The 23927-nt window shown below is 43.2% G+C and overlaps 1 protein-coding gene across 2 annotated transcripts in view; it reads left to right on the top strand.

The window, feature by feature from the left end:
- Positions 1–23927, top strand: part of LOC110497518 (RING finger protein 24) — a 60493-nt gene that overhangs the window by 23749 nt on the left and 12817 nt on the right. The window contains exons 2-5 of one of the 2 annotated variants that reach the window (XR_016488868.1): positions 6864–7013; positions 10918–10969; positions 18326–18368; positions 18898–18939. Coding sequence is in view for 1 of the 2 variants with exons in the window: in XM_021573658.3 (XP_021429333.2) it covers positions 6871–7013; positions 18326–18368; positions 18898–18939 (228 nt within the window). In the remaining variant the exon portion in view is untranslated. The remainder of the gene's footprint in view (positions 1–6863; positions 7014–10917; positions 10970–18325; positions 18369–18897; positions 18940–23927) is intronic. The other variant, XM_021573658.3, reaches the window with a different exon arrangement.

The following is a 23927-nucleotide window of genomic DNA, read 5'->3' as shown; positions in this document are numbered from 1 at the left end:
ATTAATCCCCATGATTTTGGAATGAGATGTTCGACGAGCATTCTTTTGGTCGTGTAGTGTACAAACATACAGTGCAATCGGAAAGAATTCAGACCCCTTGACTTTTTCGACATTTTTGTTACGTTACAGCCTTACTCTAGAATTTATTTTTTATTTTTTATTCTCTCAATCTATACAAAATACCCCATAATTACAAAGCAAAAAAAACATTTTTTTTTGCACATGTATGAAAAAAAAAAAGAAGGAAATTTCATATTCATATTTGCATAGGTATTCAGACCCTTCACTCAATACTTTGTTGAAGTGCTTTTGGCAGAGATTACAGCCTCAAGTCTTCTTGAGTATGACGCTACAAGCTTGGTAAACCTGTATTTGGGGAGTTTCTCCCATTCTTCTCTGCAGATCCTCTCAAGCTGTCAGGTTGCATGGGGAGCATAGCTATTTTCAGGTCTCTCCAGAGATGTTCGGTCGGGTTCAAGTCCAGGCTCTGGCTGGGCCACTCAAGAACATTCAGAGACTAGTCCCGAAGCCACTCCTGCATTGTCCTGGCTGTGTGCTTATGGTCATTGTCCTGTTGGAAGGTGAACCTTCGCCCCAGTCTGAGGTCCTGAGCACTCTGGAGAAGGTTTTCATCAAGATTCTCTCTGTATTTTGCTTTGTTCAGCTTTCTCTCGATCCTGACTAGTCTCCCAGTCCCTGCCACTGAAAAACATCCCCACAGCATGATGCTGCCACCACCATGCTTCACAGTAGAGATGGTGCCAGGTTTCCTCCAGACGTGACGCTTGGCATTCAGGCCTCATCAGACCAGATTATCTTGTTTCTCATGGTCTGTGAGTCCTTTAGTTGCCTTTTGGCAAATTCCAAGTGGTCTATCATGTGCTTTTCCTGATTTGCTTCCATCTAGCCACTCTACCATAAAGGCCTGATTGGTGGAGTGTTGCAGAGATGGTTGTCCTTCTGGACGGTTCTCCCATCTCCACAGAGGAACTCTGGAGCTCTGTCAGCGTGACCATCAGGTTCTTTGTCACCTGCCTGACCAAGGCCCTTAAAGGGAACTTCTTCCCTTTAATAATGGTGGAGGCCACTGTGTTCTTGGGGACCATCAATGCTGCAGAGATATTTTAGTACCCTTCCCTAGATCTGTCCCTCAACACAATCCTGTCTCGGAGCTCTACGGACAATTCCTTGTGGCTTGGTTTTTGCCAAAAGCGCTGTCAACTGTGGGACCTTATATAGACAGGTGTGTGTCTTTCCAAATCACGTCCAGTCATTTGAATTTACCACAGGTGGAGTCCAAGTTGTAGAAACTTCAAGGATGATCAATGGAAACAGGATGCACCTGAGCTCAATTTTGAGACTCATAGCAAAGGGTCTGAATACTTATGTAAATAAGTCATCTTTTTTTCAGTATTTTTTTTATACATTTGCAGAAATGTCTAAACCTGTTTTAACTTTGTCATTATGGGCTATTGTGTGTAGATCTATGATGCAATGTTTTAATTTAATACATTTTAGAAAAGGCTGTAACATAACAAGATGCGGATTAAAAGTCCAGGGGTAAAGCACTGTATTTGCGCACACACACTTAACCATACATATACACACGCATAATCTAGGTCTTCTACATGCCCTTGAACTGTAATTCTCCCCTTAAAACTTACATTGGACTGTATACACGGAATGGAGTGTCTTAACCAGGGCCTAAAACGAACACCCGTCAGGTCAGGGCTCCATAGTGCGAGCATTTCACTTGCATTTGTGAATATAAATAGTGCAGTAGCTGTTTTCAAAGTATTTCTGCCGTTTTTTTGTTTCATAGCTGGTAAATGAATTTCACAAAGTCCAAGAACTACGAATCCTATCCCACCTTGCGCTGCTGAGTGAATGATATACTTTTTTAAAAATGGGTCTAATTTGAAACTAAAGTCTAATGAAGTGATACTTTGTTATTTTCTTGGCTATTTACATTGTTTGTTCACAAACTAGGTTGTTTTTCAATGTTTGAGTTTCAACTGTTGGGGAAGAGAAGACAATGCGGTTACTAGTCAGACTCAATTTCTAGGCACAATCATGTTCTTGAGTCGCATTTCCACGTTAACCTCCCGGCTCGTGAACATTTTTGTCTCATCTGTGATCTTTTGGTAAAAAATGAAATTAGACAATATACCACGTTACTTCTTACTAGTAATACATTTGTTTTAGAAACATTACAAAGCATGTTCATCTTTTTTTTGTGTTTTGTTGGTGTAATTTAGGGAGATTTAAAAAAAAAAATGTTTAGCTGGTAAAAAATCTGAGTGGCTGGTAGATTTATTTTTTTATCTACCTGCCACAGTGAATGGTGGACCAGAAAGTACAGTTTAGGCCCTGGTGTGAACATATGGGTTTCATGTTAACCCAGAGTTTGTGTGTGTCTATTTCCTAGTTCACAACTTGACTGCAGATATTTATTTAAAGTGTACAAGTACTTAAAAAAAAATATTTTAAAAACGTGTTGGAAAATCCATACCAAGGATTTTTCTCAATTCACGGGATACGGTATGAATGGTATACCGCCCAACTTTTGTGTGTTTTTTGTTGGTCTCTTTTCATCTTTTCATTCTTAGGCATGCCCAGTCATGTCCCTCTGTGGAGAATGGGAATTTTCAGTTGTAAACAACACAAATACATACTCACTCAGGAATTGTATTCTCATTTTCTTCAATAGTAGTGGGGTGTGTGTGTAGACACATTTTAATATACTTGATAGTACCAAAGTTCCACACAAGAATAGTAAACCAACTAAAACTGGGAGGACATTCTACCGGGCCTCACTATTTTAGGGTTCGTCATTAAGTTTAAGGTTAGGGAAAATAGGATTTTGAATGGGAATCAATTGTTGGATCCCAAAAAGTGTGTGCATGTGTGTGTAAAAATATGTCTATGGTGTATGTAAGCACCTGAGCTGAGACTGGGCTTCTACCGCTACACTATCAAATTGGAGCAGCAATGTATGTTAAAAAAACAATGGTGTCCACATTTTGTGTATATATAGTGTAGAAATGTGAGTTACAGATCTGTCATTCGCATGGAATGCAAGTCTAAGAATCGGTATGTGCGCTATTTCTATGCTTCCCGTAATTCATTTTTTTGCGTGTTTTACTTTTGATTTTGTACGTTAGCTTTAAACAACAGAAAATACTATATTTTTGGTTACTGAAAAGATAATTCACAGCGATTTAGATGGTACAATGATTCTCTACACCCCTCAAACTCTTAGGGACCAAGTGACGCAGCGGTCTAAGGCACTGCATCGAAGTGCTAGAGGCGTCACTACAGACCTGGGATCGATCCCGGGCTGTATCACAACCGGCCGTGATCGGGAGCCCCATAGGGCTGTCAGAGACGTGTGTGTGTGTGTGTGTATAGGTGGAAGTCAGGCAAAGGAGAGTCAAACGGAGTGTAAAATGCAGTCTTTTAATAAATGTCCAAGTAACATGCTCCATAACACTAATAAGAAAAATGAATATAAACAAATATGGGAACGAAGACCCGTCGCGCACCTATACAAATAAACACTACACTGACGATAAACAATCTCTGACAAAGACATGAGGGGAAACACACAACAGGTGAAGGATGGGATTGAAAACAGGTATGTGGGAAGACAAGACAAAACCAATGAAAAATGGATCGATGATGGCTAGAAGACCGGTGACGTCGACCGCCGAGCACCGCCCGAACAAGGAGAGGTAACGACTTAGGCAGAAGTCGTGATAAGGGCGGCGCACTATTGGCCCAGCGTTGTCCGGGTTAGGGGAGGGTTTGGCCGGTGTAGGCCTTCGTTGTAAATAAGAATTTGTTCTTTAACTGACTTGCCTAGTTAAATATAAAAAAGGGGAAAAAACTCTGGACCTCAAAGCCAGTCCCACTGCATTTTTTTCATTGTTCCCCTCTAATCAGGGCCTAATTTAGACCTGGGACACCAGGTGGGTGCAATTAGTGGTGGTTTTGACCAATTTTACAGCGTGAGCTTATCTTCATTGTCCCGCTGCGACATGCAGTGCTGTTCTGAAATTAACAACTTTACCCTGCCCTTTATAACAATCACCATATATACTGATTGTTTAAGGCAAAACTACCAAAACTATTGCTAATGATGATCTTGAACAATAAAATCTAATGTATAGCCAGATGCGAGTTGTCTCCGGTAGCTTAATTCTATTCAGGTAAAATACAATATTCAACAGTGCATTTGTTAATTAACAATAACCTAGAACATTACATTGGTTGTCATTTTACCTATAAAGCCTGATATTGCACTAGCCATTTTACAAGTATTTGAATGCTGAAGATGCCGCACAGATGTACAAGATCAGGAATATGCCTGGGTTGTTTGGCCGGCAAAAGGACTTTAGATCAATGACCGTCAACGGAGTTACATGTTAGTTCAACACTGAAGGAGAGGAAACGGACACATGTTCTCACAAAATATGCTACTGTAGGTTTTTTCGGAAGGTAAAAAGAAATGAATATGAGCAACAACAAAAAAATGTGAACTGGCGATTCGCAACATTTTAATCGATTTTCTGACCGGTGCATGCCACATTTGGATCGATCTGGACTCTCATGGATCGATGCACGTGTATCTTAATCATTTGAACCGGGGACCAATGTGTAATTGTTACATCCCTTATAGGCCTACATGTTTTGTTTTTTGTGTCTAGTTTTCTGATAGTTCTGTCAAGAACGTTATGTAGATGGGTGAAGTAGGCTATATGTTCAGTGGGGCAAAAAAGTATTTAGTCAGCCACCAATTGTGCAAGTTCTCCCACTTAAAAAGATGAGGCCTGTAATTTTCATCATAGGTACACTTCAACTATGACAGACAAAATGAGAAAAAAAATCCAGAAAATCACATTGTAGGATTTTTTTAATGAATTTATTTGCAAATTATGGTGGAAAAAAAGTATTTGGTCAATAACAAAAGTTTATCTCAATACTTTGTTATATACCCTTTGTTGGCAATGACAGAGGTCAAACGTTTTCTGTAAGTCTTCACAAGGTTCTCACACACTGTTGCTGGTATTTTGGCCCATTCCTCCATGCAGATCTCCTCTAGAGCAGTGATGTTTTGGGGCTGTTGCTGGGCAACACAGACTTTCAACTCCCTCCAAAGATTTTCTATAGGGTTGATCTGGAGACTGGCTAGGCCACTCCAGGACCTTGAAATGCTTCTTACGAAGCCACTCCTTCATTGCCCGGGCGGTGTGTTTGGTATCATTGTCATGCTGAAAGACCCAGCCACGTTTCATCTTCAATGCCTTTGCTGATGGAAGGAGGTTTTCACTCAATCTCACGATACATGGCCCCATTCATTCTTTCCTTTACACGGATCAGTCGTCCTGGTCCCTTTGCAGAAAAATAGCCCCAAAGCATGATGTTTCCACCCCCATGCTTCACAGTAGGTATGGTGTTCTTTGGATGCAACTCAGCATTCTTTGTCCTCCAAACACAACGAGTTGAGTTTTTACCAAAAAGTTGTATTTTGGTTTCATCTGACCATATGACATTCTCCCAATCTTCTTCTGGATCATCCAAATGCTCTCTAGCAAACTTCAGACGGGCCTGGACATGTACTGGCTTAAGCAGGGGGACACGTCTGGCACTGCAGGATTTGAGTCCCTGGTGGCGTAGTGTGTTACTGATGGTAGGCTTTGTTACTTTGTTCCCAGCTGTCTGCAGGTCATTCACTAAGTCCCCCTGTGTGGTTCTGGGATTTTTGCTCACCGTTCTTGTGATCATTTTGACCCCACGGGGTGAGATCTTGCGTGGAGCCCCAGATCGCGGGAGATTATCAGTGGTCTTGTATGTCTTCCATTTCCTAATAATTGCTCCCACAGTTGATTTCTTCAAACCAAGCTGCTTACCTATTGCAGATTCAGTCTTCCCAGCCTGGTGCAGGTCTACAATTTTGTTTCTGGTGTCCTTTGACAGCTCTTTGGTCTTGGCCATAGTGTAGTTTGGATTGTGACTGTTTGAGGTTGTGGACAGGTGTCTTTTATACTGATAACAAGTTCAAACAGGTGCCATTAATACAGGTAACGAGTGGAGGACAGAGGAGCCTCTTAAAGAAGAAGTTACAGGTCTGTGAGAGACAGAAATCTTGCTTGTTTGTAGGTGACCAAATACTTATTTTCCACCATAATTTTCTCATTTTGTCTGTCATAGTTGAAGTGTACCTGTGATAAAAATTACAGGCCTCATCTTTTTAAGTGGGAGAACTTGCACAATGGGTGGCTGACTAAATACTTTTTTGCCCCACTATATGTCAAATCTATGTAAACAAATAAGTACATAAACAAAGGGAAACCTGCTGCTGAATCCCAGAGGTGTACAGCTACAATAACAGTCTAGGCCTATATTCCATAGTCTAGAGCCGTAGGAACAGACACAAGAGGTAGGCACAGGTTCATGGGGACCAATGTTCCCAGGCCACTGTGTGGGTAGCTGGCAATACAAGGCTCACAATGCTCAAACTATATTATTGGACAGATTTGCTCACTGACTTAACCCCAATTTAGGCTAATATGTTACCATTGGCTGTTATGCAGACACCCAGTAAGAGTCAGTCTGAATCAAATGTGTTGCATGTGACATTACGCAACTAACAAATTTATATGATCGTGGTGGCCTATTGTCGTCAATTCACCCTACCTATTGTCATTGTGTGGCAGGCTGGAAGCCCTATCAAAGCTTCCTGCTGGCTATGAGAAATTGTCCAGCACACACTCAGCCCTATAGTCACATACAGTCCTACGGTCAATCTGTCAATCTTATCACTTCATCACACCCCCTAATCCATCTCTCTCTCGTTGCAGGATATCCATGAGCTCCGATTTCCAGCACTACAGTTTCAGGATGCCTAATATTGGGTTCCAGAACCTTCCCCTCAACATCTACATTGTGGTGTTTGGGACCGCCATCTTTGTCTTCATCCTCAGCCTTCTCTTCTGCTGCTACTTGATAAGGTATGATCGACACTGCTGCGTCCTAGTTGATGTAGGCTAGTTCCTAGTTTCAATAGTCTCCTTTGGAAATCTTGATTTGTGTTTAGGTTTCCTTGCCACCGGTGCCAGACAGTGTAGATTCTTACAGTGTGGAGTTATTACATTTGTTTGTGACCCCATATTTGACCCCATTCATTTTGTTGTTGTTTTTGATTGAAATCAACACTACTTTTTTGTTGTTGACATCAACAAAGCCTCACTTCAACGTTTACAGAAGCCATTTTTTTTATGCTAGCACACTGAAGTGTTCGTGCAATAAACCACAGATTCTTCAAAGCTGATTGACATAGGCTAAGTCCATTGCCTCGAGAATGACTTGGCGCATATCCAATTATGAAACGGCAGTGTTTTTAATCTCAACCCCAGTGGTCAAGTAAATTACTTTGTTTATCCCATATGAGTTGCAGCATTTTCACTGTAACCACATTGGTTATTGATATTTTCCTACCACTGAGTTAGAAGTTAAATACGTCCAGACTGCGAGTGAATTCACAGTCATACACTAAAGGCATTGCTCGGGTGTCATTACTTTGCCAATACTTTGGCACCGGTCTTATGTTGGATTCCATTTGAGCGTCGTACTCAAGGACCCCCCCCTGTTTCGCCTCCCAGGATGGTATGTCCCACCATGTGATGGTCTGCTCTATTTACAGAAACACTGTGCGTCCCAAATGGCACCCTATTCCCTACATAGTGCAATACTTTTGTCCAGAGCCCCATAGGGGCTGCCTATGAACATGGTTCAGGCCTTCTCCCAAACACGAGTAGCCTAGCCGTGCTGTTTTACAAGAACTCGGTGTTCTAGAGGGATTATTTGTGTCCTTCAGTCCAAGCAGCGCACATTTCTCTCTCTGCTGTAGTTTGTGGAACTAGGGGGGGACAACATATTTCCCCTATCAAAGATGGTGATGCTTTTAATACTGCTTTAAGCCAGTATGACGAGAACAGAAGGATAAACAGCATGAGAGAGGAGAGGAACACAGACAGCTGGTACAGCTCGGGAGAGAAGGAAACTTCTTTCATCCTTCTCTCCACCATGTCAGTGACAATATGTCCCAAATGGCACCCGATTCCCTATATAGGACACTACTTTTGACCTAAGCCCTATTGGCACGGGTCAAAAATAGTGCACTATATAGGGGATTGGGAGTCATTTGGGAAGCAGCCACAGGCTGTTCACCATTCACACTAGTTTACTTTGAAGACCTGCTTTGAGCACGGGTAGAAACACAAAGAGTTAGCCGAAACAAAGAACATTTAGGCTACTTTAAAACGAGCAAAGGCGCTCATGTTGTAGGACTTGCCAAACTGTGTTGCCAAGCCTGCTATCATCAGATGTGATGATGAGACTAGAATGTGTGCATTTTCAGGCTCCTAGCATGCAACACTCAGCGGGGGTACCAGGCAATCCGGTAGTTCATCAGCTGCATATAAAAAAAATGACTTGTAATTGTGTCCGCAGCAAATACGGCTGGATTTGTATCTGAAGTGTAAGCGCTGTTACCCAATGTGTTCAGGCAACAGGGTTTTGAACTCAAACTATGACCTAGCCTAACCTTTGCGGCTCCGAGCAAAGCTTCCAAGGCTGTGTTTTTAAAGTAGTTGAGTGCACAGATGGACAGAAAAGCGGCAGGTCTGTCTTGCGCTTAATGAATGCCTTAAGTAACTGAAGCGAGGCTCGTGTTAGTCCAATTATTAGCCAAGCGGTCAAATTATTTCAGTCTGCTTTGGTCTTTTAACAAACCAAAATCCACTTTAGTTTGTTAAAAGCTCAGTAAATGCAAGTTATCCAAGACGGGTCAATCTTATTTGCTGTCATTAGGCCTAAACAACTCCTTTCTTGGTGGTCTTGATTTAATGAAACTGTATGGCATATTGGGTCTAAATTAAATTCATTTGGTGTGTGTTATCATGTTCTTTTCAAATTAACCCTTTTTTCATAAAGGCTTGTAAAAAAAAAAAAAGATTCAACAGCACAGTTTGGAGAAGGTATCGCTGACTTGATCATCTGAACTGGAGAAAAAAAAAATCCCACCAGAAAAATGATATCCGGGCTTGTTCTCCCCTGCTGAAACATTTATTCAAAGCTGCTTAGCTGCATAATCACGACCACAACTCCCAACCTTGAAGAGGCTTGTGTCGTGCCTCTCATGTTAAGTCCTTAGGCATGCTCTCTCCTCTTAGATGGAAATCCAAAGGCATCTGTATAGATGTTGGTATAAATCCAGCACCGTTTATGCATGCTTCCAATTGTCATCTTATTCACTATATCATGCATTACTTTTGACCAGTGCCTATAGGGCTCTGAGTGGTTAACCAGCGCTCAACATGGCTGAACCTTGAACCAACTAAATTAGTATTATCTTCTTAAAGAATGACCCCTTCCCTTCAGCACGTTTGAAGTCCCAGACCTGGCTTGGAGATTTTTTTTTTTACTGGAGATCTTATTGGTCCTCCACTCTAGCCCCTCTGGTCTAATCAAGGTGGTCATTGGCCAATAACGTTGGAACTCTGTAGCATTTCTTACCTAAAGCAGCGAGAAGCAGCGTGTCTCAACCCAAATTCGCCCTGCCCTGTACCTAACCCAGCGGGGGGGAGATGGTAAGTGTGTTTCTGCTTTTGTTTCGATGTTTCAAGACAAACTATGAAATTGATGCAGTGTCACGTTAAAATTCAGGGAGGAAAAAGAAAAGGGGGAAAAAAAAGGTGGTCTGATTTTACCAATTAATTTGGCAAGATGGTGTCTTTGTCCCAAATGGCACCCTATTCCCTATATAGTGCACTACTTTTGAGCAGAGTCCTGGTCAAAAGTAATGCACTGTGTAGGGAATAGGATTGCCATTTGGGACGTCGGCAGTTTTTACTCTGAAAGGCTTCTAAAGATGCGGTCTCCCTTTCTAACACCTGTGGCCCCCACAGTTCCCTAAATCACAATAACCACCCACCCAACCAACCAACCAACCAACCACACACACCACATGGCCTCACTGGATACTTTTCCCATTTATCTTAACAACACAAACAGTTTGATTAGCCTTGACCAAGTTTCATTTCCTTTTAGAGACAGATGGATGAAACACTGAGCCGGGTCTTAACTTTAGCCCCCTTCACCGAGGCTCCAGTGTGAAGTTTACCCTAGACACAGATCTAGGATCAGCTTCCCCCAATCCTAACCTTAACCATTAGTGGGGGAAATGCAAAACTACCCATAGACGCTCATCTTGCGTCAACTTCACCCTACTCCTCAAACCCAGTCCACAGATGACCCTCTAAAACTGGACAAATACGGGACAAGGAGAGGGGAACGAGGCCAGTCGGGCTCTGGAGCGGACGTGCGAGCGCTCGCTCTCCCGGCCCAAGCAAACACAGCTCGGACAGCTTGACGTGAGGCTGAACGTCACAGCTAGACTCGACTCCCTCCTCTTGGTTAGTCCCGAAGTCCACACACATACGTGAAATAAGCCTGTGGCTGGCGACACATACATGCATACATAAATGCATACTACATATATATATACACACACACACAGAGCAGTGTTTATCTTGCCCATTTCTGTTTTAGAAGTCAGTTACATTATTTTAGTATAGGAGTTCATGGAAAGATCACATTCTTAAAAACCACGTGGCCCTTCTGTGGGCCCCTGTACTAAATGTTACTGAAACTTTAATCTCACCCCCCCCCCCCCCCCCCTCACTACCATGCTAACAGGGCCACTCATCAAATCACCCCCTGCCCCTCACCTCTGACAACCCCTCACCTCTGACCTCTGCCCCTTGCCCAATGGGAGTCTCTGCACCTTTACCCGCTGCTCTCTTTCAGAAGGTGTCAGTCTCTCTCCTAGAACTGTGCTGCTGTGTGTTACAGATCCCTCAGCCTCTCGCTCTGCTCCGAGAGGTTAAGGTTACTAGTAACGGAGGTAAATCTTCAACACCTATGTATCTCAATCTCTTTCTCTTTTTCTCCCTCTTTTTTATACACTGAGTGTACAAAACATTAGGAACACCTTCCTAATATTGATTTGCACCCCCTTTTGCCCTCAGAACAGCCTCAATTCGTTGGGGCATAGAATCTACAAGGTGTCGAAAGCGTTCCACAGGGATGCTGGCCCATGTTGACTCCAATGCTTCCTTAAGTTGTGTCAAGTTGGCGGGATGTCCTTTGGGCGGTGGATGATTCTTGATAGACACGGGAAAACTGTTGAGCGTGAAAAACCCAGCAGTGTAGCAGTTCTTGACACACTCAAACCGGTGCGCCTGGCACATCCTACCAAACCCTGTTCAAAGGCACTTACATCTTTTGTCTTGCCCATTCACCTTTTGATTAGCGCACACACAATCCATGTCTCAATTGTCTCGAGGCTTAAAATTCCTTCTTTAACCTATCTCCTCCCCATCATCTACACTTATTTTGAAGTGGATTTAACAGGTGACATCCATAAGGGATAATGGCTTTTACTTGGATTCACCTGATCAGTCTGTCATGGAAAGAGCAGGTGTTCCTAATGTTTTGTACGCTCTGTGTATATCCCTCCTCCTACTGTCTTTCGATTCTGTTTTTCATTGAACATGTTTTATTTTTGTCCATTGATTTGTGCTAAATTGAATGACTGGTGTATGATAATACAACCCGACCACTGGTGTTATCTATGATATTCCTTTTTGCTTCAGGTGATGGGAAAATGTGTGAACGGGAGTTACCAAAATAGCTTTTGTTTATAAATGTCTGTTAATATCCAAGCTTGTGTAATGTTCATGCACTACGTATATTGACTGTTCATAGTAAAAATGTTCACAGGGTGGTGGTGTGTGTGTGTATATACTCACTGTTTTCATAATATTTGTGGATCTATTTAGATTGCTTTGTGCTTGTCAACTAGGCATCATTTTCCATTCTCACACACACACACTTTTCAAAGGGTTATTTATCTTTTTATTTTATTTTATTTCACCTTTATTTAACCAGGTAGGCTAGTTGAGAACAAGTTCTCATTTGCAACTGCGACCTGGCCAAGATAAGGCATAGCAGTGTGAACAGACAACACAGAGTTACACATGGAGTAAACAATTAACAAGTCAATAACACAGTAGAAAAAAGGGGAGTCTATATATACATTGTGTGCAAAAGGCATGAGAAGGTAGGCAAATAATTACAATTATGCAGATTAACACTGGAGTGATAAATGATCAGATGGTTATGTACAGGTAGAGATTGGTGTGCAAAAGAGCAGAAAAATAAAAATAAATAAATAAAAACAGTATGGGGATGAGGTAGGTGAAAATGGGTGGGCTATTTACCAATAGACTATGTACAGCTGCAGCGATCGGTTAGCTGCTCGGATAGCAGATGTTTGAAGTTGGTGAGGGAGATAAAAGTCTCCAACTTCAGCGATTTTTGCAATTCGTTCCAGTCACAGGCAGCAGAGAACTGGAACGAAAGGCGGCCAAATGAGGTGTTGGCTTTAGGGATGATCAGTGAGATACACCTGCTGGAGCGCGTGCTACGGATGGGTGTTGCCATCGTAACCAGTGAACTGAGATAAGGCGGAGCTTTACCTAGCATGGACTTGTAGATGACCTGGAGCCAGTGGGTCTGGCGACGAATATGTAGCGAGGGCCAGCCGACTAGAGCATACAAGTCGCAGTGGTGGGTGGTATAAGGTGCTTTAGTGACAAAACGGATGGCACTGTGATAAACTGCATCCAGTTTGCTGAGTAGAGTGTTGGAAGCAATTTTGTAGATGACGTCGCCGAAGTCGAGGATCGGTAAGATAGTCAGTTTTACTAGGGTAAGTTTGGCGGCGTGAGTGAAGGAGGCTTTGTTGCGGAATAGAAAGCCGACTCTTGATTTGATTTTCGATTGGAGATGTTTGATATGGGTCTGGAAGGAGAGTTTAGAGTCTAGCCAGACACCTAGGTACTTATAGATGTCCACATATTCAAGGTCGGAACCATCCAGGGTGGTGATGCTGGTCAGGCGTGCGGGTGCAGGCAGCGAACGGTTGAAAAGCATGCATTTGGTTTTACTAGCGTTTAAGAGCAGTTGGAGGCCACGGAAGGAGTGCTGTATGGCATTGAAGCTCGTTTGGAGGTTAGATAGCACAGTGTCCAAGGACGGGCCGGAAGTATATAGAATGGTGTCGTCTGCGTAGAGGTGGATCAGGGAATCGCCCGCAGCATGAGAAACATCATTGATATATACAGAGAAAAGAGTCGGCCCGAGAATTGAACCCTGTGGCACCCCCATAGAGACTGCCAGAGGACCGGACAGCATGCCCTCCGATTTGACACACTGAACTCTGTCTGCAAAGTAATTGGTGAACCAGGCAAGGCAGTCATCCGAAAAACCGAGGCTACTGAGTCTGCCGATAAGAATACGGTGATTGACAGAGTCGAAAGCCTTGGCAAGGTCTATGAAGACGGCTGCACAGTACTGTCTTTTATCGATGGCGGTTATGATATCGTTTAGTACCTTGAGCGTGGCTGAGGTACACCCGTGACCGGCTCGGAAACCAGATTGCACAGCGGAGAAGGTACGGTGGGATTCAAGATGGTCAGTGACCTGTTTGTTGACTTGGCTTTCGAAGACCTTAGATAGGCAGGGCAGGATGGATATAGGTCTGTAACAGTTTGGGTCCAGGGTGTCGCCCCCTTTGAAGAGGGGGATGACTGCGGCAGCTTTCCAATCCTTGGGGATCTCAGACGATATGAAAGAGAGGTTGAACAGGCTGGTAATAGGGGTTGCGACAATGGCGGCGGATAGTTTCAGGAATAGAGGGTCCAGATTGTCCAGCCCAGCTGATTTGTACGGGTCCAGGTTTTGCAGCTCTTTCAGGACATCTGCTATCTGGATTTGGGTAAAGGAGAACCTGGAGAGGCTTGGGCGAGTAGCTGCGGGGGGGGGGGAGCTGTTGTCCGAGGTTGGAGTAGCCAGGCGGAAGGCATGGCCAGCCGTTGAGAAATGCTTGTTGAAGTTTTCGATAATCATGGATTTATCGGTGGTGACCATGTTACCTAGTCTCAGTGCAGTGGGCAGCTGGGAGGAGGTGCTCTTGTTCTCCATGGACTTCACAGTGTCCCAGAACTTTTTGGAGTTGGAGCTACAGGATGCAAACTTCTGCCTGAAGAAGTTGGCTTTAGCTTTCCTGACTGACTGTGTGTATTGGTTCCTGACTTCCCTGAACAGTTGCATATCGCGGGGACTATTCGATGTTAGCGCAGTCCGCCACAGGATGTTTTTGTGCTGGTCGAGGGCAGTCAGGTCTGGAGTGAACCAGGGGCTATATCTGTTCTTAGTTCTTAAGTTCTTAACATCTTAAGAATGTGGACTTGAACTTCCTTCCCTATGCTTGGCTGCCTCTCTCTTGAGTTGACCTAAACACTCCTCTCCCATTTTGTTAACATTTTCAAGCCCTCTTAAAGGGCTTTAGCTGCCCCACTAAAGGTTAATGTGCCCAGTTGTTTCCTTTCCTTGTCTTCTATCCCCTTGATCACTGATCTAAGAGGACTTTAAAGGTGAAAACAAAAATGTCCGAGCCCTATCCAGTCCTATCACCCATCGTTGCTTGTTGAAGGTCCAGGTTGCATCACATCCGGCCGTGATTTGGAGTCCCATAGTGTGGTGCACAATTGGCCAAGCAGCATCCAGGTTTGGCCGGGGTAGGTCATCACTGTAAATAAGAATTTGATCTTAACGGACTTGCCTAGTTAAATAAAATAAAAGGTCAACGGAAGAAGATCAAGAAAGGAAGCTGTTTAGTTTTATTGAGATACAGTGGGGAGAACAAGTATTTGATAAACTGCAAAATCGGCAGTGTTTCCTACTTACAAAGCATGTAGAGGTCTGTCATTTTTATCATAGGTACACTTCAACTGTGAGAGACGGAATCTAAAACAAAAATCCAGAAAATCACATTGTATGATTTTTTAAAAGTAATTAATTAGAATTTTATTGCATGACGTAAGTATTTGATACATCAGAAAAGCAGAACTTAATATTTGGTACAGAAACCTTTGTTTTCAATTACAGAGATCATACGTTTCCTGTAGTTCTTGACCAGGTTTGCACACACTGCAGCAGGGATTTTGGCCCACTCCTCCATACAGACCTTCTCCAGATCCTTCAGGTTTCTGGGATGTCACTGGGCAATACGGACTTTCAGCTCCCTCCAAAGATTTTCTATTGGGTTCAGGTCTGGAGACTGGCTAGGCCACTCTAGGACCTTGAGATGCTTCTTACAGAGCCACTCCTTAGTTGCCCTGGCTGTGTTTCGGGTCGTTGTCATGCTGGAAGACCCAGTCACGACCCATCTTCAATGCTCTTACTGAGGGAAGGAGGTTGTTGGCCAAGATCTCGCAATACATGGCTGCATCCATCCTCCCCTCAATACGGTGCAGTCGTCCTGTCCCCTTTGCAGAAAAGCATCCCCAAAGAATGATGTTTCCACCTCCATGCTTCACGGTTGGGATGGTGTTCTTGGGGTTGTACTCATCCTTCTTCCTCCAAACACGGCGAGTGGAGTTTAGACCAAAAAGCTCTATTTTCGTCTCATAAGACCACATGACCTTCTCCCATTCCTCCTCTGGATCATCCAGATGGTCATTGGCAAACCTCAGACGGGCCTGGACATGCGTTGGCTTGAGCAGGGGGACCTTGCGTGCGCTGCAGGATTTTAATCTATGACGGCGTAGTGTGTTACTAATGGTTTTCTTTGAGACTGTGGTCCCAGCTCTCTTCAGGTCATTGACCAGGTCCTGCCGTGTAGTTCTGGGCTGATCCCTCACCTTCTTCATGATCATTCATCCCTCAAGAGATGAGATCTTGCATGGAGCCTCAGACCGAGGGTGATTGACCATCATCTTGAACTTCTTCCATTTTCTGATAATTGCACCAACAGTTGTTGCCTTCTCACCAAGCTGCTTGCCTATTGTCCTGTAGCCCATCCCAGCCTTGTGCAGGTCTACAATTTTATCCCTGATTTCCTTACACAGCTCCCTGGTCTTGGCCATTGTGGAGAGGTTGGAGTGTGTGGACAGGTTTCTTTTTATACAGGTAACGAGTTCAAAGAGGTGCAGTTAATACAGGTAATGAGTGGAGGAGAACAGGCGGGATTCTTAAAGAAAAACTAACAGGTCTGTGAGAGGCGGAATTCTTACTGGTTGGTAGGTGATCAAATACTTATGTCATGCAATAAAATGCAAATGAATTAATTACAGACCTCTACATGCTTTGTAAGTAGGAAACACTGCCGATTTTGCAGGTTATCAAATACTTCTTCTCCCCACTGTATGTACCGTAGTAAAGCTCCCATTTCTCCCCCACAAATGACCCATCAGTCTCTCCTATCTAGCCTAGTCAGCAGTAACGAAGGCCACTACGATAAAGTCAGGAGCTCTGGTTGGTTAGGCACTCTCACGTGGAAAGCATCCCTGCTGCATTCAAACGAATGACGGTGATAAAACCACGTATTCTGCTGGCAGAAACCATCCGTGGGGGGTGCTGAAGAGTTACTAATGTAACAGGGATGATTGGTTTAAAGGAGATGTATCCTAGGCTATAACCACCTCAAGCTGTCAGTTGTGGTATTTATTATTATTATTATTATTTTTTTTACGCTTTAGAGAGCAAGTATTAGTCTCTTGACCGGGCGGACATTTTGTCTAAGCAGTCCAGATCGGGCCAGACCATTCGTCATTCAGTACTGGGGTAGGCCCACATTAAATTGAGTTGTGTCAAGGCGTGGAATTCCCACCTAGTTGTGGCAGAGGAGCTGTACCACAGCGCGACTGCTGACCAGTGCTGCGTCTGTCGTCACAAGGTCGTCCGGGTGAGGTTTGAGTGAGATTTGAGTTTGGTACTGATAGGTGGGTGGGAAGTGAGTTATGTTTTGGTTTGTTGGGGAACAGTGTCATCAGGGTCAGACGCAGCCAAAGCAATTGGGGTTCAATGTCACAGGTACATAGCTGTGTGATGGGTGTGATATCACATAGAATGCGTCCCAAATGACACCCTATTCCCTATATATAGTGCACTACTTTGGACAAGAGCACATGGGGGAATAGGGTGCCATTTGGGATACACATATTATGAAATAAAATGGGTCTGTGGGCAGAACAGGTGCCCTGCCCGACCTCGGGTCATTCCATTATTGACCATAAGATAGCAGATCCAATCCTTTTCGAAAGCGATTTTGAAATGCCAAACGGAACCACTTACGATGACAGACAGAATTTACTGTGTGTGTGTGTGTGTGTGTGTGTGTATAAAGACTAAATAGGGAAAGGCCTGGATTCAATTCAGTGGTTATTACAATGACCATAGCTTGTATCTTCCATCAACTCATCTGGATTGATTTATGACTTCAAAACTAAAGATTTAAAATAAAAATAAAAACTTGAATCCAGGCTGCCATAGTCAAGATATTGTGCAGGGGTGAGTTTCCTGAAAGTTTCGTAGCACTAAAATAATTTTTAATCCAATGTAGACCAGACTAGTTCAAAACTGCAGCACTGTCATCAATGTCTGTTTCTACCAGGGGTGGAAAAAGTACCCAATTGTCATACTTGAGTAAAAGTGAAAGTCACCTTACTTGTGTAAAAGTATGTTTTTAAATCTACTCAAGTATCAAAAGTAAACGTATAAATCATTTCAAATTCCTTATATTAAGCAAACTAGGCGGCGCAATTTTCTTTTTTTAAATATACGGATAGCCGGGGCACACTTCAAGTCAGACATCATTTACAAAGTATTTGTGTTTAGTGAGTCTGATAGATCAGAGGCAGTAAGGATGACCAGGGATGTTCTCTTGATAAGTGTGTGAATTGGACCATTTCCCTGTTCTGCTAAGCATTCGAGTTGTAACGAGTACTTTTGGGTGTCAGGGAAAATGTAAGGAGCAAAAAGGACACTATTTTCTTTAGGAATGTCGTGGAGTAAAAGTAAGTTGTCAAAAATATAAATAATAAAGGTATAGATACCTACTTAAGTAGTACTTTTAAAGTATTTTTACTTAAGGACTTTACACCACTGGTTTCTACAGCTTCTAAACAGTTGAATTTGACTTGCTTTTATTTCAGTGCTGGAGATTTGAATGGAAATTGTTAAATCAGCTATGCTTTTCTGCCCTGAATGCTCTCTATCTATGCAGTCGCTCACTTCCAGTTTCAGGGTCTATTGACTTGTCACTATCAGAATGTACAGTGAGTGCAACTGGCGAGTTGTAGAGGCTCCTTTACTAATTGAAGAGATGCTGTGTTTCTCTGCGTTGTCCTTGCAGGTTAAGGCACCAGGCGCACAAGGAGCTGTATGCATACAAACAAGTAAGAGGCCCGTCGTCTACACACACACAAAATACTATGAACATGGTTTATTTTTCTCACAGTATGTTACTGTAGTCTATAAATCCTCTGTTGCTGAATATACACATTATATAATATACACCCATAATATACATGCTGTAGAAGGCAACAAAGTCGGATGGTGGTTTATTTTGGGCTACTTTCAGTGGAAGTGGGGGACTCTCCCTTTTTAAATGTATGGCCGGTTTTAGCCAGCCAGGCCTGGTCAGCAGGGCTGTTGTGACTAGCTAATCCGTACCCTTTTCCTAACATGCCAATGTAAATTCTCCTAACCTACCACGAAAAAGTCATGATTTTGTTGACGCGCCTTTAATCCCTTGGAGCGGTGAGGGCTTGGGCCTGAGCCACACAGGTCCATAACTTCTAGTCTTCTAATACAAAAAAAAAAATTGCATTTTTGATTCACTTCTGGATGTTTTCTTTGAGAAAAAGTGTGTTTATGTTGCCAGTTCTAATTGTATGCCTTTTTTAAATTTTAATTTCCCCTCAGGTTATACAGAAGGAAAAGGTCAAAGAGCTAAATTTGCATGAGGTAAGCGCTTACATTTTTTTCTTGTTCTATTGTCTTGATACTGTATCTCATGGTTACAGACTTTGAGTTGATGTTGTTTAGCATTGCACCAAGTGTTGAAACTTTCATTGGACAGGACAGTGACATTCTGTAATACAACTGACAAGCTTAGCTGATGTACTTCCCTAATGTAACCTATCAGTAACTGTGTTTGGTTGTTGTACTGAACTTTAGTTCTCTCAAACGCAACATTTCAGACAGGAAACGCCATGTATTTGTGTAACCATTATTTAGAAAAAGATTGCAATATGTTAGGGTTGGTGTTCCCTCGAACACCAACCCTGCACTCTCACTGCCAGAGAGTGCATCATGTTAAAGCTGTAATATGTCACTTTTTGGGCGACCCCGACCAAATTCACATGGAAATAGGAGTTCTAGATCTGTCACTCATTGAAAGCAAATCTAAGACGCCGTAGATATGTTCTATGTGAGCTATTTCTATGCTTCCCGTTCTTAAGTTTCGTTTTTTGCAGTCTTTTACTTTGGGTTTTGTACACCAGCTTCAAACAGCTGAAAATACATGTTTTTGGTTATGGGAAATCTATTTCACAGTGATTCAGATGGTACAATGATTCTCTACACTATACTTGCTTGTTTTGTCACACAAACTGAAATTAGGCGAACTCTTTGAATTTTTGCAACCAGGATATGGCGGAGCGATTTTTGCATAGTGCACCTTTAAGATCCTAATAATTACAGGCAGTGAACAACAAAAATGCAACCGCAAACGATCGAGTAACCAACAGCAGTAGAGAATGTGAGAAACTGATCAGCTTAAATATACCACCATATTAAGGTAGGAAGTGTTTGTGGAATATGATTGGTGCGACGTCAGCTGATGCATATACTCTGGTTTCCTGTCTGAACCGGCTGCGCTTGATAAACTGTAAAGTCGCCGTTGGTCTGGTATTCACATTGATTGGTTTGTTGTTTACTGCGGTGTTACTGAATATGGGTCCCATGACATAAATTTAGGCTACTTATTTATTTAGAAACGTGTGATATTGATGAAGCAGATTTATCAATGTCGCCTGAAGCGAACTGGTTGTTCAATAGCCACAACCTCCCTTAGGTTTCTCTTGAAAAAAATAGATTTGTATCTCAACTAGACTAACCTGTTTAAATCCCCCAAAATACATGAAATAACATTTTGTTTAAATAGCAAGGGAACCCAGTTATGCAAAGTGGACCTGTCGAGACAGTCAGTAGACTGTCGTTGTGTCTCTCATGTTTAGGGTATCCATGTCAGAAGAGGCACGTTGTGTGTGTGTGTGTGTGTGTGTGTGTGTGTGTGTGCGCGTGCATCCTGTCCTCTCTCATTATGCATGTCTGTACTGTCTCTGGAGCTTGTTACAGTCCATCTGTTGCGTCGGACAATGTGGTTAGAAGTCATAGCCCAGCTGTACAGCTAGCAGCGTTCGCCCCTTTTCCGCCGATCCCATTTCATAGCCTCAGCCCTGGCCCTACTAGCCTCTCGCTAGCCCCCGCTACTCCCTTTAGCACCCTCATGCTAATGAAAAGGCTAGCGCTGGCACCCGCGTGTAAGGAGTGAAAACGCTACGTCGCTAACCGACCGGGGGCAGGAATTTCCCACCGTGCAGAGCTCTAGTTATGTAGCCATTATTGAGTCATTCAATGTCATTAAAAGTGGGAGAGCGTGTGTGTGTGTAATTCTTGGACAGCCAAATTGTTATGTATTGCTTAGAAACAATAACACTCACCAACGCTGGCCGGGGGAATGACCCATTTTATTGAAAGGGCCCTGTCCAAATGAAAATGTTTTGGAAAAAGTGTATAGATTGCGCCTCTTGCAGCTGTATACATCTAACCTCCATTTGACACAGAACATGGCTACAACAGCTGTGAATAATACGTTCATTTTATCTAGCTGAACATAACCCTTGTAAATACACACAGGTCTACACACATACAACGGTACATCACGTCGTGTCCTTGGCTGTTTACGTGTGAGGAAGCGCAGCAGCTCAATATTGTGGCAGTTCAGTATTACAGTGTCCTTGATAGTACTCAGCCAATGGGCATAACACCCTGTCAGATAGTGTTGCTGTGACGCTGCACTGTACAGCCGCAGCAATGTACCATTCAAAGAACATTGAACATTAGAAGCCAGTCTCTAACATTCAAAGAACATTAAAGGAACAATTTATGCCTAAACCTTGTGACAAAGGCTAATCAAAATGTAGGACTATTGTATGTGGCTGATGAGTGTTGACATTAGCCAGCTTTGACTTTCGCTTCAATAAGCTCTCAGCTCTGTTTGTCTTGCAGCATTTTCACATGCGATCCTTCCCATAGCAAACAGAGGCCTACTTTTTGAATTAATCAGCCGTTATCGTTTTGATAAGATAAGCCTAACTCTGGCCTTGCGTCACAAATGGCACCCTATTTCCTACATAGTGCACTACTTTTGTTCAGAGCCCTATGGGGACACAGACAAGGTCTATGTTCACAGCACTACTGATAATATCAGGTGCTTGAATTAAATACCATTACAGGGGCATGGTTTGGTAGGAGCAGCAATGCTCCCTGTTGCCAATAATTGCCTACAGGTTGTTTTTCAGTTTGAACACGCGCGCAAGCACTGCTTTTTATGAGCTTCGTAATGGACATCTGTGGTGACCAGGGGACTGTGGGCCTCAACAGTAGTTTTGAATGGGCCCCTGGGGGTGATCCACTGTCCCCATTCAGGTCCCCATTACGCCCCCTCACTGTCCCCACATTGTCTCCATCAACTCAAAAGCTCTTTGTCCCCGGTTGTTTCATTCCAGAAATATCTCCGCTTCAACAGTTCAAATCGACCCTTGGTTGACCCTTCACTTTTGCCTAGTTTCCTTGCCATGCTGTGCTCTTCAGGATCGAGAGGAGGCAACTGGTCATCTGGAATGAAACACAGCTCCTCACCTCTAGTTCAGTGCAGTTGTAGAGGGGAGGAGGGCAACTTGTCACGAATGAGATGCAGCCCATCTCTCCTCTAGCTCAGTGCAGTTCTACTCAGAATGGAAAACCCCCACTAGCCTCAGCCTGGGTCTCTGGTGACCCCATTTCCTGCCCAATGTAGAGCTGCTTACCCTAACCCATAGTTAGCCTGTCTGGGGACGCACACACTGACCAGTACACATTCTGATATACACACATGCACCTCACGTACAATATCCACTTAACAAACTGCTCATTAAGCCAGAGGGTTTTTACAGGTTTTTTTTAAGTGTCTACGTGGGATTAGAACTACGCAGAACGGTACAAGGAGAACTTGATTGTTTGGTTTAATAGGAATTGTATCTCACAAACTAGCCTGAACCAGTGCAAGAGAGACGTTTGCTGATGTTGGGTCATTTTCTCGACTAATGGTTAAGTATAGGATTGGGGAGGGGAAACTAGATCTGTACCTAGGGGAAACTTCAGACAGAACACAAGCCATGCAACCTTTAAGTGGAACGGTAATAGTAGAGCCAGACTGAATAAATGAATTTGCTGTCGTTAATTTTCATGAGGCCGTTGGCATTTTGAGCAGAGCGGTTGCTTTTCAATCAGACACAGGCCGTCTGGCTTTGTTTTAAATGCTAGCTTTGTGGACAGTAGTCTGTGTTGCGGGTTGTTGCTCAGTTTTACAAGAGCAACAAGGCAAGTGCTTATTTAAGCTGGGATGTGGACCAAGATGAGCAATGGGTGGCCAGATGTCAGGGCCAGTATTCATAAAGCGTGCTGAGCTAGGATCAGGTCCCCTCTAATCTCTCTTGGACAGATCTACGTAAACACAACTGGTACTGTAGAATCTGTCGGGACTGAACGGGATGCGTAGGATAACGAGCAGCGGTTATTTGGAGAAAAAAAAATCGGGGTTGGGGTCTTTTGAATTTCGGAATGGGAGGGGACTTTCGCCCATAACTTACAAAGAGAGAAGGTGGAGCTCCTCGTTCTAGAATTTCTTGATCCCTTCTCTTAACATGTATGGACCCAGAACTTAATCGAGCAGCTGACCATTTAAGCAATATTTCAGTTCAGTTAACCGATCAGGTTCCCTCTGTTCATATATTTGTATTCATTATGATCTAAAAGGCAAACCTGATACTAGATCAGCACTCCTACTGAGACGCTTTATCGATATGGGCTGAGCTGGAAGCAGAAGTAAAAGAGACACGACATAGCCTAGTACTTATTATTACTGTATAACTGCTCTACAACTTGTTTACGATGCGATGGAGTTTATTTTAACATAGCAGCTACATAGCATCAGATAGTTTGACATCGTGGGTGCTGAGTCTATCGTGAGTGCTCTTTCTCCTTTTCCCCCTCAATCTCGCCCCCCCTCTCTCCTTGAGTGGAGTGATCATTTTCTTCTCATAAAAATGTTTTCCGGTGGTTGGAGTGGTCGGGATTTTTTCCCCCACGGCGACAGAGATAGAGAGCGAGAGATCAGGAGTCTCATAAATAGTCATGTGATTGCCGCTATCTCCAGTGTCCCTATGTCCTGAATAGAGGTCGACCAATTAATCGGAATGGCCGATTTTAATTGGGGCCGATTTTTTAAAGTTTTCATAATAATCGGTAATCGGCATTTTGGGACACCGATCATGGCCGATTACATTGCACTCTGTGAGGAGACTGCATGGCAGGCTGACGACCTGTTATGTGAATGCAGCAAGGAGCCAAGGTAAGGTGCTAGCTAGCATTAAACGTATCTTATAAAAAAATCAATCTTAACATAATCACTAGTTAACTACACATGGTTTATGATATTACTAGTTTATCTAGCTTGTCCTGCGTTGCATATAATTGATGCAATGCCTGTTAATTTATCAATGAATCATAGCCTACTTCGCCAAACCGGTGATTTAACAAGCGCATTCGTGAAATGTGCACCAATGTGTACCTAACCATAAACATCAACGCCTTTCTTAAAATCAATACACAAGTAAATATTTTAAAAC

The sequence above is a fragment of the Oncorhynchus mykiss genome, chromosome 19 (assembly GCF_057628025.1).
Source record: "Oncorhynchus mykiss isolate SJ-2025 chromosome 19, ASM5762802v1, whole genome shotgun sequence".
Lineage (NCBI taxonomy): Eukaryota > Metazoa > Chordata > Actinopteri > Salmoniformes > Salmonidae > Oncorhynchus > Oncorhynchus mykiss.
This window is presented reverse-complemented; position numbering and strand designations above follow the sequence as displayed.